The sequence below is a fragment of the Cnephaeus nilssonii genome, assembly GCF_951640355.1.
Source record: "Cnephaeus nilssonii genome assembly, chromosome: 5".
Lineage (NCBI taxonomy): Eukaryota > Metazoa > Chordata > Mammalia > Chiroptera > Vespertilionidae > Cnephaeus > Cnephaeus nilssonii.
Genome location: NC_137076.1, coordinates 56,242,253 through 56,256,370, shown reverse-complemented (window position 1 = coordinate 56,256,370; position 14,118 = coordinate 56,242,253). Strand labels below are relative to the sequence as shown.

At 42.7% G+C, this 14,118-nt stretch overlaps 1 protein-coding gene across 1 annotated transcript in view; it reads right to left on the bottom strand.

Moving 5' to 3' along the window:
• The window catches only part of TTC29 (tetratricopeptide repeat domain 29), a 156,035-nt gene that overhangs the window by 101,899 nt on the left and 40,018 nt on the right, over positions 1-14,118 (bottom strand). The window contains exon 6 of the mRNA XM_079770315.1: positions 12,623-12,808. Coding sequence (XP_079626441.1) covers positions 12,623-12,808 — 186 coding nt within the window. The remainder of the gene's footprint in view (positions 1-12,622; positions 12,809-14,118) is intronic.

The window sequence follows — 14,118 nt, the reverse complement described above, 5'->3', positions numbered from 1 at the left end:
AGGGAGGGAGAGAGCGAGAGAGAGAGAGAAACATTGATGTGAGAGAGAGACCTTAATTGGTTGCCTCCCTCACCTGCCCCTACTGGGCTGGGGAACCTGCAACCTAGGTATGTGCCCTTGACCAGGAAATGAACCCGTGACCCTTCGGTCCCAAGGCCCATACTCTAATCATTGAGCAAAACTGGCCAGGGCAAAAAATAACTTTTTAATATTAAATTCACTTTTATTCCAATGTAAAGTGATCAGTTTCTAATACTGATCTAGTCAGGTGCACCTTAGAAAATGTATGCTAGTGCCCACTTTTCGAATCCATTCTTGGAATTTAATCCGATGAGAATCACCGAAGTGGCAAGCCAGGAAATCATGCAGACTTGAAAGGGCAGATGCTTCCCACAGGCGTCAGCCCCAGCGCCTTACCAGGGTGGATATGTTAGAGTAATCAGGGCTCATCCTTAGACACTTTTTGGCTTCATTTCATATTGTTACTAGGAAACCTGAATGGATTACTGTGTTTACTCTTTCAGAGAATCTTTTTGGAAAAGTTTCCTCCAAAGGGACCTTTAAAATGCAAATTTAGAAGCAGTTTAAAAGTGAGGGGAAATAAACAAATATAATTTATTTTTTAACTATTAAGAGGGAAAAAAATGTTCCCCATGAACTTGGGCAGTTGTACTAGAGGTGTGAGCAGACAAGGAAGGACACTGGGGCCGCGGGTCCCGGCAGGAGAGCCTCAGAGAGCTGGATCATGATTCAGCAGCAACCATTTGAGGGAGGTTTTGTTGGAGTTGTTTTTGCTTGTTCCCCCCACCTCCCCAACCCAAATATCCACAGTGCCCACCAGGAAATCTATTTTCAGGGTAAACATTGAAGGAGTTGCCCTTGGTTGGTTCTAGTGCTGTTTTCTCTTGCGGCATTCTGTATGCAATGGAGGCTTCGTGGTTACAAATTTTAAAATATGAAAGCAACTTAAACAGAAAATAAGGGTGATTCCATAGGTACAGAACAGACTGACAGCTGTCAGAGGGGAGGGGGAGGGGGAGCTGGGTAAAAAGGTGAAGGGATTAAGCAAAAACAAACAAACCCCCAAACAACAAAAAGGCAGTATGGTGATTACCAGAGGGAAAAGGGGGGTGGGGGAGGTAGAAGAGGGTAAAGGGTGATAACTGTGACAGAAAGAGACTGGACTTGGGATGGTAAACGCACAATACAATATACAAATGATGTATTATAGAATTGTACACTTGAAACCTATATAATTTTATTAATTAATATCACCTTAATGAATTCAATAAAAATTAAAATAAATAAGAGACATTTAAAACTGAAAATGATCATTTTATGCATGTCAAAACCTATTAATAGCAAAAAACAAAGACGTTATTGTCTTACCATTGTTTGGAGCATGAATAAAATGCTAGGTTTAGAGAGACAAAATAAAATGCTAATGTTCCTTACATTAGGCTGACCATTTTATTCAGGTTTGCCCGGACTTGCTGGTTCAAACACCGAATCCAGTCCTGGGAGCCTGCTCAATCCCAGGCAAACCCTGTGGGGCAGTCACCCTAACACTGACCCAAAATACAAAGAAATTTGAAAATATTTAGCAAAAGTGTAATATATTTTACAGGCAAAACATATTTTATCAGCATGAGTAAAACACTATGGGGGGAATCTTAAAAAGCACTTTAAAATTTTGGTCAAATATCATTCCCCTCCTTTTCTAAATTCATACAGAATTTTTAAACAGTTGTAAAAGGATTAACGTAATTTTCAGCTAATCTAAATTATTTTATTAGAACTACTTTCCACATTTCTAAAAGTGAAATTAATCAATAGATACATTGAAAAAAATTTTATACTTGCTATGCATTGCTGTATTTCTTCCCAAAACCATTTAAATGACTCAAATTATCACCAGCAATACCTGTATTATTTTAAGAAACCTTAATATTTTTTTTTGCATTTTAAGAAGTGTTAAATGGCATTTCACAATGATTCAAACTGATTTTTGTAGAAGTTTGTTATTTTCCTATACTAGTATATTCATTACATATCATATTTCCTCTTTGACAAATTGTCTCTTTTTATCTTCTTTCCATTAAATTACAGTCATCTTAACATTTTTCTTACCAATTGATATATACTTTATACAAAATATAGCTACTTATTCTTTGTCATATATGCTGCATATAAAGTTATATTTTTCCTTTCTCCAATCCCCTACCCTCTATGTGAGTACCGATGCTGTTTCTTCCGCTGCCATGTCTGGAGTCATCCTTCCTTTCCATCTATTTAGCCAGCATACCAGCCCACTCTCCTCACCAGCCTCAACGCCTCCTTGACCTTCCCCTGCTTCTAGTTCCCCCATTCTAGGTTATCCTACCCACAATTATTGAGCAGCCTAATTCACAGGCAAATGTCAACACATGACAAAAGCCTGATTGTAGAGCCACCCAAACCTGCCTGCCCCCACTCACTCAGTCTGCTAATCACATTCTCTTCCAATCTGCTCTGTTTGAAAAGGCCCCTATACTGTGCTAGCTTTCATGGACTTCGTTTTCTTAGAGAACCATCCTGTCTATGCACAACCTGGATAGGCTGAAACAGTAGTAAACATTACATCACGAGGGGGTCATGTCACTAGTACCCACAGGTGGAAAGAGATTCTCAGTGAACACTGCATGGGGATCATGGGGTAGGGGGTGGAGAAAGGACCATGAAGGCAGATGGTTGGTCAAGCTGGCAAACGACAGAGGACATAAAAAAGGAGACACTTTTTATTTATTTACAATTTTCTCAGGGTTCATTTTATTTCAGAGCCTTTTATTATTATAGTTTTAATAAACATAGGTAAATCCAGAACGTCAGCTTTGTGAGGTCTCTCTGCTGAGCAAACCTTTGTGCAGAGAAGTGGTTCCTTCCGAAAGAACACCAGACTAAGATCCAAAGACACGGGGTCCAGTCTGGGCTCTGATATGTTTTAGTTCTCATTTAAGCTCTCAGAACCCTGTTTCCTGCAAATCTGCAATGGGGAATAACATCACCTACATCATGCGTGAGAAAAAGCACTTCACATGTTGCATCATACACCTATGTGTGACTGCCGTCAAGTATATTGCAGATACATCTGATTTGCTCTAAGTCCGTCTAAATGGTACTGTAAGTCAGTTTGGAGAACCATGCGATCTTAAGATAGTCTGTGTGTGTTTGTGTTGAGCATTTCACAGAGAAGGAAAAGCAAGCTGACAGGGGTATGGAGCTCTGGATCGGGTCTTGCACCTGCTACTAACAAACTGTGGCCATGGCAAAATGTTTAATTACTCTGTTTCAGCTTCCTCATTAGCAAATTAGGGTCTAGACTAGATGAGTCCTAAGCTCTGATATGGCTCTAAAATTCATTCATCTAAAAGAATCGAACAACATTGTTTCCAGTCCAGTTTTAAACAACTGAAAACTATTTCCCAATTTTCAAATTCCACACCCAGCTGTTATTCCACAGAGAGGAATTTCTCCTGACCTTTAGTGCCATCCTTATAGCCTCTCTTCTCGAGCATCAACTTAGGAATCATGAAAACCTGTGAAAAATGAATCACCAGAGAATAGTTCTTGTCGTCTTCTATTCTCCACCCAAGCTACTGCCCCTTCAAAGTGTCTGCAGGAGCCCAGCATCCAAGCGGAACAATAGGGACAAGCAGAAACCAAGAAAAGATGTACCTACTGTGCGCAGAAATGTGATCTTAGCACTTGGAAAGGCAACAGGCAGGTTATTCATAGAGTAAAGCCTGCCCTCTCCTGTGGAGGCATCAACAGTGGAGCAGAAGATGGGAGGACTGAGATGCAAGGTCGGAGCTCAAAGGAAGAGAGAGGAGATGAAGGGAGACACCGAGAGGAAGAAGAGCAGCAGTTCCCAGCTGGAGCAGGTGAGGGGGTCCCCAATGCAGATCACTCACTGCCATTGCTGGCCTCTCTGAGGACTTCCTCCAGTTTTAACTGGGGGCTCGCTACAGTTGCGGCCTGTTGGCCTGATGCTGAGCTTCCATGGTATGGTGACTCTCCCTGTCTACTTAAGTAACCCGCACACCTGTGAGAGAGAACGTGAAAACAGAAAGCAGCATTATGTAGGCCTACGTGCCACATGTGCCAAGCAGAACACCAGGCATTTCGCTTATCTCATTTAATCGTCAAAATAATTCTCTGAAGAGCTAGAATTGATTTATTATTATTTTTTAATAATGAAGAGTGGTACAAAGAAGTTAATTTTAGGCTCCGTCTCTGCTTTTTATAAACTGACATTTTTCTTTCCCTAATAAGTAAAGAAGTTGACAGAGCTTTAAAGGACTGCGTTTTCAATAGCCATTTAAGCAGCCGTGGGAAATCAGAGCTGGACCTGAACTAAGAGCAAAGCGCATGTGCTCGCTCGCACTCCCTCACGTCAGAGACGAGGAAAGCAAGATCCACACAGTTACTAGCCAATGACAATGTCAAGAGAATCCAAGTTCATTGCCCCACCTAATAGTTTCTCCTCTGCTAGACTTCACCTGCAGCCTTGTGCTTCAATGCCGTGTTCGGTTAAGTATCTAAACCAAGACAATCATTCAGCGTTTATCAGCTAACACTAATTTAATCCCTGTGCATGCTTTACTTAAAGCTGTAACCCATATTTCTAATACTCCTGTAGCTTTGAGCTTCCCTTGCTATCTGAAAACCAATTAACAATTCACATTGCCCCCACTTTTCTACTTCATTAATAATGGGATTGGATCTATAATAGTTCTTGAATCGTCACTATTATTTCCTTTTTTCTTTTTGCATTTCTTTTCTAATTTGAATTCCGCATTGTTTAAAGTATTACATAAGTCTCCTTTCCCCCGTCACTGACCTCTCCCCGGCTGCTCCCATCCCCCACTATTATTTCTTACCAACTTCAAAAACCTTCTGCCCTTTCCTATGCTTTTTAATACAATAGATTTTTTTTTAATTATCTAGCTTTTCCCCTAATTAAAAAGCAACGCATACACAAGGTAACCAGTTCTGTGGTGCGAAAGGGCACATATGCAGAAGGCACCTGCCTTCCTTCCACATCCTCAGCGTGCTTCTCCAGAGGCGCCTCGGTTGAGATGAGATGTTGTGTATTTGATGGGTTTTAAATCCCCTCAACAGCGCTTACATCTCTATTAATTTTTAATAAAATGAAAGAGAAAATAAAATACCACACTAAAAACTGATATATCCTTTGCATTTCCTTTAGTTATTAAGGCTGTTTTTCTAATAAACTGGCAAACATTATTCCATGACAAATAAAAAATTACCATGAAATTTCTATCAATTTTGATGTGGCATCTTTGATGATATTAAAATCTTTGATGACATTATTGTATTTTAACCTTTGTTTTTTGAGAACTGAATACTGTGATGATAAATTTCATTTAAAATACCAAAGAATAAACATATTCACCAAATGAAGTCATGTTTATACTGGAATAGGGAATAAGGTAAAAAAGCCAAAACTGTAGGAAAAGATTGTTTATGGGAGATGTTAGGAGAATACAAAAACATCTCCTCATATTATTTTAGATAGTATCCAGTTGATCACCACCTACTACAAATGTCTTATCTGTCAGAGTTTGAAATGAAGGAACATGACATTCGTCACACGTCCTCACATCACTCCACCATTATTGTAATTCCCTATTGCCCCTGAAATGACATCTTTTCTTTTTAAGTTAGGAAAAATTACTGACACCACATCGAATACTGTGTTAGTTTCCTGGGGCTGCCGCTACAAAGTACCACAGACTAGGTGGCATCAATATCAGAGTTCATTCTCTCTCATCTCTGGAGGCTGCAAGTCTGAACCAGGAGGTCAGCTGGGTTGCTTCCTGCTGGGCTGTAGGGAGAACCCACTCAGTGCCACCCTCTGGGTCTTGGAACCTTCAGGTGTCCCTTGGCTTGTAGATGATGTTCTCCATGTCTTCACATTACTCTCCCTCTGCATATGTCTGTCTCTCTGCCCAATCTCCCCCTTCCTATGAGGACACCCGTCATTAGGGTCCACCTTAATGACCTCATCGTATCTCGATCTTCTACAAATATCGGAGGTTACGAATTCAACATCTTTTTGGGGTCCACAATTCAACCCATAACAAATGTGATTGGAAATTCTCTCTCAAATGAGTAAACAGGAAGTGCCAGCAGTGTTACAACACTTGTCCAGACAGGCAGTGCAGTTACTAAGAGCTGTCAGCACCAAACCTGGAGAAGCAAAGCAAAGGAGTGTGATCCCATGACAGGAGTCTGCAGGCTGCTGGAAAAGTCCTCCTCCACCAACCAAACAGATAACTAGAATCACAGACACAGTCACAGTGTGAGGCACATGGGAGCTCAAGCCCACGGCAAATCTGAGGTCAAGGCAGAGAAGGGGACAGAGCAAAAGGATCAGGCTGTGTAAGAGGACAGTGCTAAGAGGCTTCATGGCAGGAGATCTTCATTTGAAAAAATAAGAGCTGGCCTTTTGGGCTGTACCTCCAACCAGCCTAACACCCAGACGGCTGAACAGGGAAAATGCCATTCCCCTCACACATGTAGGGCTTGGGCTTGGAGGAGTTGAATCAGTTGCTGCGAGAACTGTTACAAGAGTAATGCTTTGTTTTCCTTGCATTCCCTACACCCCTCAATGAGAAGCAGCCTATTTAGTCCTGGTATTTAAAGGCAAACAGGGTGGATAGTCTGCCCCTGGCTCTGTCCAATGGCCATTGGAGCTGGTAGAATACCCTGCTTCTACCTAGAGTTTGGGGGGGGGGGAGGCACTTGTAGGAACAGCACCTCATTCAAGTCCACTGTCTACCGGGCATTCTTCCAGGACAGAGGTTTGATCCTCTCTTGCTTTAACTCACTGGTTCTCTTCTACCTTGATCAGTTCTTGAAAACACTAGTCATGTGGGGTTGGGGGTGGGGGCTCCTTTTGAAGCTCAGAGTCTTGCTCATGGTCCTAGCTTTGTCCTAATTCATAAAGATCAGGAGGACTTCTGTGCCCATAATCTCTTTATGCAGAACTTAAAGATTTAAGAGGTAAGGGTTAACTCGTCCAGCACTGATCCCCTGCAGGCTGATTTCCTAGAAAATAAGATGGACTCTAAGAAGGTTCCAAGGAAACCAGTTAGGCTCATTGCTTTTAAGGAAATCAATCCTGACCTATTGCAAAGGCTTAGGCCCCAGTCCCTCCCTCCTGACAGGGGAGAGGTTGATGCTCCCCCAACAGTGAATGCCTGCGTGGGAAATCTTGCTATTTGTATGCAATATCCCATGGCTGCAACCCTAGGCACAGACCTCAGCCCCCATGCCTTTCCCTCCACCCCCTCTGCAGATCGTGCACGGGAGGGATTCTGCGACCTCAAAGCCTGGATGCTGAGCTGGCAGGATATGGCTGGTATCAAGGCTCTGCCACATCATATTGCTATTCTGTCTGGAACCTGATCACACCAGGAGTTGGACGATACTTCCCTAAACATACAGCATCCGATGAAAGGGCAGTGGGGTCCAGCACTCCTGCTGCTGCTCCTGTCTCTGGGAGCCGTCCATGAGCAGTGCTGCTCCAGCAGGCCTGCTGTGAGTGCTTCTGACCAATTACCTTGTTAGCATGGCAGCTGTCCCAGCAAACTGGGTGTCCATCCAGGCCCGGGCCATGGCCTCCTGGTAGCAAGTCAGGGGACTAGAGGTAGATTAAAGGCCAAGAATGGAGAGGAAGAGTCTGCTGGTGGTGTTGTGACCAGCCTTCAGGATTTCCAGTTAGTGACCAAGAGTCAGTCCAGTGTGTCTCCAAACACTACCCTACTACTGGTGCCCGCTGGGCCCTGGCAAACCACACTGACTCACACTATTTAGAATCTGTCCGGGTCAACACTAATTCTACCAGTAAGACCTGAGCAAGCTAACCAAGATAATGCTGTCTTTCCTCAGTCGCGGGGAGAACTTGGGATCAATGCTGTAGATCCCGGTTTGCCTTTAATCAATCCCTGGGCTAAAGCACAGGTAATGGCTTTCTGATATAGATGGTGTGCACTCCCTAAGCTGTCCCAATAATGGCTCCCCCTGCTCGTCTTCCATGAACATGATCAGCATCCGGGGCTATCACCCAACATCTATTTCTAATCCTCCTCCTGATCTCCCACAGGCAAGTCCAGACTCAAAGCCCATATGGGTTGGAATAGAAGAGGTTGATACCAGAGTGAGAGATGATAATTTGAAGCTACCCATTGGAATTGGGGGAGGAGTGACAGGACAAAAAGCAGGCAGAAATTAAAGGTTAATTTGTCCAAGTCTGATGTCCCTCCATGCTAGTCTCCTACAAAAGAGACTGGCCTTCTGCAGGGCTCCACGGAAACCACCTGGTCCCTAGTACCAAGTCCATTAATTTGGTCAAAAGCAAAGTTTGGACCCAGATTCTAAATCAATGGAAGCCCGGTGCACGAAATTCGTGCACGGCGGGGGGGGAGGGTGTCCCTCAGCCCAGCCTATACCCTCTCCAATCTGGGACTCCTGGAGGGATGTCCGACTGCCCGTTTAGGCCCGATCCCATCAGGATCGGGCCTAAACGGGCAGTCGGACATCCATCTCACAATCCAGGACTGCTGGCTCCCAAATGCTTGCCTGCCTGCCTTCCTGATTGCCCCTAACCGCTTCTGCCTGCCAGCCTGATCACCCCCTAACCACTCCGCTGCCAGCCTGGTTGATGCTTAACTGCTCCCCTGCCAGCCTGTTTGCCCCCAACTTCCCTCCTCTGCCAGCCTGGTCACCCCTAACTGCCCTCTCCTGCAGGGTTGATCACCTCCAACTGCCCTCCCTTGCAAGCCTGGTCCCTCTCAACTGCCCTCCCTTGCAGGCCGGGTGCCTCCCAACTGCCCTCCCCTGCTGGCCATCTTGTAGTGGCCATCTTGTGTCCACATGGGGGCAGGATCTTTGACCACATGGGGGCAGCTATATTGTGTGTTGCAGTGATGGTCAATCTGCATATTACTCTTTTATTAGATAAGATAGAGGCCTGGTGCACGGGTAGGGGCCAGCTGGTTTGCCCTGAAGGGTGTCCCGGATCAGGTGGGGGTTCCCTTGGGGCGTGGGGCAGCCCGAGTGAGGGGCCTGTGGTGGTTTGCAGGCCGGCCAAGCCCCCTGGCAACCCAAGCAGAGGCCCTGGTATCTGGGATTTATTTTCCTTCTACAATTGAAACTTTGTAGCCTTAAGTGGGTGAGCCCGGCCAGGGTGTGCGGAAAGCTTTGCTTCCCCTGTTGCCGCCGGCAACCCTGGCCTGCTCTCTCAAGCTCCATTCTGCCGCCATTTGTTTGAATTTGTTTACCTTCTATAATTGAAACTTTGTAGCTTGAGTGGAGGCTTAGGCCTGCAACGGCTATGGAAAGCTTGGCTTCCTCTGTTACCTGGGAAACCTTGCTCTCTGTGGCTGTAGCCATCTTGGTTTGGGTTAATTTGCATACTCGCCCTGATTGGCTGGTGGGTGTGGCTTGGCTGGTGGGCGTGGCTTATGTAGCGGAGTGATGGTTAATTTGCATATTACCATTTTATTAGAGAGGATTGGAAGGGGCAGAGAAAAAGGTTCTGGTATTTGGTCAACTATAAACACTGATGTGGTCAACAGTGCTCTAGTTCACCAGCTCCCAATAAAGCTGCAAGGCCTGGACCCAGTTCCTTGATCATGTCAGGGAAGGGTTTGAGGCTGCATCTGATCACTAATGCTGACCTGGCGGGAAAGGATTGAAGTTAAGGTTCTGCTATATCATCGTGTTTTCATTGTCCTTGCCCGGGAAGGAGCCAGTGCTTCCCTAATCCTGTCTTTTAAAAAACCCTCTCTCTCCCCAGGTCTGACACCTGGCCCACTAAACCTCTGAATGGGCATATCTCCTATTGATCAGTGTCTGAGAGCTTTCCCCAATGCTCCAGACATGGCATGAATGCTCTCTGCCTCTTTGTCCTGTTTGCATAAAAAAGTCCTTACAAATGGGTCACAATTCTGACTGAAGACATAGCCACAGATTTGCACAAGTGTTTGTCAGCCCATGACTAGTCCATGTCTGCCACCCCAGCTACATTCAAAATGCCTGACCTGAAGAATGAAACTGCAGGCCCTTGAGCCAATGGAGAGCAGGCACACTGTACAAGAGGGCCCCTCTTTAGCAGCACTGGGGGTTAGAATCTGTCTGCTGTGCTTGACTCTGGCCAGGGGGCTCTGGGTGAGGCTCTGGTCTCATATGTGCCACTGGGCTAAACACTGGCCCTGATTGTACTCAGGTGCCCAGACCCTGTGACTATGGCCTCTGCTCAAGTTCATTTGCTCTCTGGTTCCCTGAGGGTGCTGGAGCCATGCCTTGGACTGCAGCCTGCTCCGTTGGGCCCTGACAATCCGCCTTTTGCCATCTGCCGGCGGGTACCCTGCTTTAACCTGAATGGGCACCCCTGGAATCAGGATGCTGCCACCTGCCCCTGAGCACAGCTGCCGCCTAGCTGTTGCTGTGGGGCCTCCATTAGCTTGTCTAGACCAATCAGATCAGCTATGCGGAAGCTACACCATTGTCACCTCAGTGGGAACCCTACAGCCAGGTGAGTCCCCATTCCACTCTAGCCACATATTTTTGATAGCTCTACTTTACCCCCTTCATGAAAATTCTACCCCAGATTATGAAAGCTACACCAATAATTACACCATTGCTAGGTACAGTACACAATCAAAGGCAGTGTCTAGAATTTCCATCAACACCAACTCAGCCACATTATTCATCAGGCAGTCAAGGCATGCTTCTCAGGGACTATGAACTGATTAAGGCTATAGAAAAATAATTCAGATCTGACAAAAAGTAGTTGCAAAACAAAACAACACAACCTGAAGATAATTTCATAGACAAAATATTCTATTTACTATGGAATTATGCTACATGGTGGGGCATCTAAATGTAAGCCAGCCAATGACCTGCTCTCAGGGCAGCTCCACCCTGATCACATTTCCCAAACGCATCCTCACTCTCAGCCACTGAAATGATGTGGGCAACCAGGGTGCCATCGTTACTGATCAAGATTACTAGGCACTCCAATATTTGTTGAATGAGTAAATGAATGAATGGATGAATGAATGAAGCAATGAATAAATCCTCCAATAGAAGAAATACATGGAAAGATTTTTTTTAAAAAACCAGACCAAAGAAACCAGGAGTTGTTGTTTATTAGGAATTGACTTTTCATTTTGTAAGATGAAAAAGTTCTGAAGTCTGGTTGTATGGTAATGTGAATATACTTAACACCACTGAACTTTAGAAACAGTTAAGATGGCCAATTTTGTTATATAGATTTTTAACACAATAAAAAATTTTTGAGAAATCAAATCAAATATTAAAAATCAGAAATAAAATTTTTAGAAAAATTCAGAATATACTTATTGGTAGCTATATGAATCTTACCAGACCACTCTTAAATTTTCATCAATGTAACCCTGACTTACTCACCCCTTATTTTCTGATATTACTTCTTATATCTTATGTGACTTCTGTTTTGGGACCAGTAATTGACAGTTAGATTATTTGATTTGTCATCATAGGTGACAGAATTTGATGGCTTCAATTATAAAAACAAACCAAAAAGCAATTTTTATTTTATTCATTTGAGGGGTTCCCATAGTTGACAGCAAAGTGCAGCATTATATTTTAGTATATAATCTTCAGGAATTTTTAGAATTAGCTCATCATAAAAGTAAAGCAATTATTTGTTTGTGTAGATCAGGGGCTACTAGCAACAGACTCTGAAGCTAGCTGACTAATTAATATCAGTTCCAACACTAACTAGCTTTCCCTCATTGTGCCACAGTTTCCTCAGCCTCAAAATAAAGATACTTTTTAAAGGCTTAAAAAAAGTATTTATCTCACTTGTGAAATGGGAATAGTAATTTTTAAAAGCTTAAGCAAAAATTTCATTTTGAATCTTACTTTATTTAAGCAAGAACTTACCCCATTTTTACAAATTGAAAAACACAATAAAATATTTTTGTCTTCAGTTATATTTTCTAACCACTATCCTTACATAAATAATTGTAACTCTTAAATTTCTACTTGCAGTCCTTATTAAAGCATCATACAAAATATGTTTCTGACGATATTTTGTTGTTTTAGACTTTGGCTTATCTTAAGATGACATTGTTAGCTATGAAGTTATTTTTAAAAAGAACATTTCCTTCAGAAATTACTATAAAATCATGATGGAGCCATATCTGAGTTTTTTAGATATTCTTTGTTTTTTGTATAGGGGCACTTGGAAAAATCCCCATTTTCACACGTGAGGAATCAAGTTAAGACGAACGAAGAACGCACTAAGAAAGGAAAAACAATTCAAAATGGTGCAGCATGTTTGTGAATGAAGGATGTATGGGGGCTGGGGGAAGCTTAGCGCTGGAACAGAGGTAAGACGCAAGCAACACTGAAGGTGAGTCCATAAGTCACACCTTTGCTTTTGAATCTCAATAACTTATATTTTTATAAAGCTTTGGGTCTTTTTGTCGACCCCCATGTGCCTTCTGATTGCCTGGACTCTGGATCCTCCAAGACACCCAAGGCATCCAGGCCGATGGCCACTCACCCTCTTCCTCAAAGAGAAGTCCCAGGTGTCCATGCGCCTCGGCTTCTTTCTTCCCACCGTCAATTTTGATTAATTGAGCAATCTCAAAACATCGTTGGTAGAAGTGGTTCCTTACCCACTTGTCTTCAGAATTATTGAAGTAACAGGCCAGAGCATACAAGTTATCATAGACATCTTCAAAATATTCTTCAAAGAGAGAAAAATATCATAAACTGCATTAGAAAAATGTCTCATGACATCCCTTCAAATGGCAAGCCAATACAGTGACATTTATTTTCTAATTTTCCTTTAAAACATGATTAACTACATTTCAAACTTGAAATGCAAAAGTTAATGTATATTAGCTATTAAAGTAGTTGCATTAATTAAAGAATATGCATATGAGAAAAGCAACAAAAAAATCTTCCCCAAAACTTAGCACATGTTAGAAACAGACATACCCTTTGGCTGAATCACTAGACTTTATATATAAGACAAAAGACAACAACATATAGTAGCAATGTGCTCAGTGCTTTCAGAAGAAACGAGTGTGGGTTACCGTTAAAAACTTTTCTCACAAAAGAATTAAAAAGTAAATACAGAGAAAGCAAGGTTTCTGAACTATGGCAAAAAGATAATGTAAATGAAGAAAGCTGACAGAATATGAAAATGGCAAGATTTTTCACTTAGAAGAAAAACAAGCACGAGGCTTATAAGAAAAAAATCAAGAATGAGTGGATTAAAAAACTGTGGTACATCTACACAATGGAATACTACACTGTGGTAAAAAAGAAGGAATTTTTACCATTTGCAAAAGCATGGATGGAACTGGAGAGCATTATGCTAAGCGAAATAAGCCAGGCAGAGAAAGATAAATATCACATGATCTCACTCATTTGTGGAATACAATGAACAACATAAACTGATGAACAAAAAAAGATCCAGAGACAGAGAAGCATTGATCAGACCGTCAAACCTCAGAGGGGAAGGTATGGGAGGGTGGGGGTAAGGGGAAGAGATCAACCAAAGGACTTATATGCATGCATATAAGCCTGACCAATGGACACAGACACCAGGGGGTTGAGGTCATGAGTGGGAGGGGTTGGGGGGATAAGGACACATATGTAATACCTTAATCAATAAAGAAAAAAAAAGAACGACTCAATAAGCTCCATACACTTTCTAGCAATGTTTCCAGCCATGAGTTACCAGCAACGCTAAGAAAGAGTGGATTTCTATGCTTTTGTTTTCTATGAGTCCCTTTTTCTGCTGAAAATGCATTAATACTATTCATCCCTGTCACTCAAACAGTATTAGTTTATTAGTTGTTAGTGTGTTAAAGCTACCCTTTCCCCTGAAGTGGCATCTGACCTATTTGTACTAAAAAAACAAAAAGTGTATTAATCCTTTGTGAATCAGTCTTATAAATCCCACTGTCATCAATCATAAACTTGAATCAAAACATCATGTGTTTATAAATTGTGTCTCAATCCTGTAAACTCCAATCTATTGGTGAA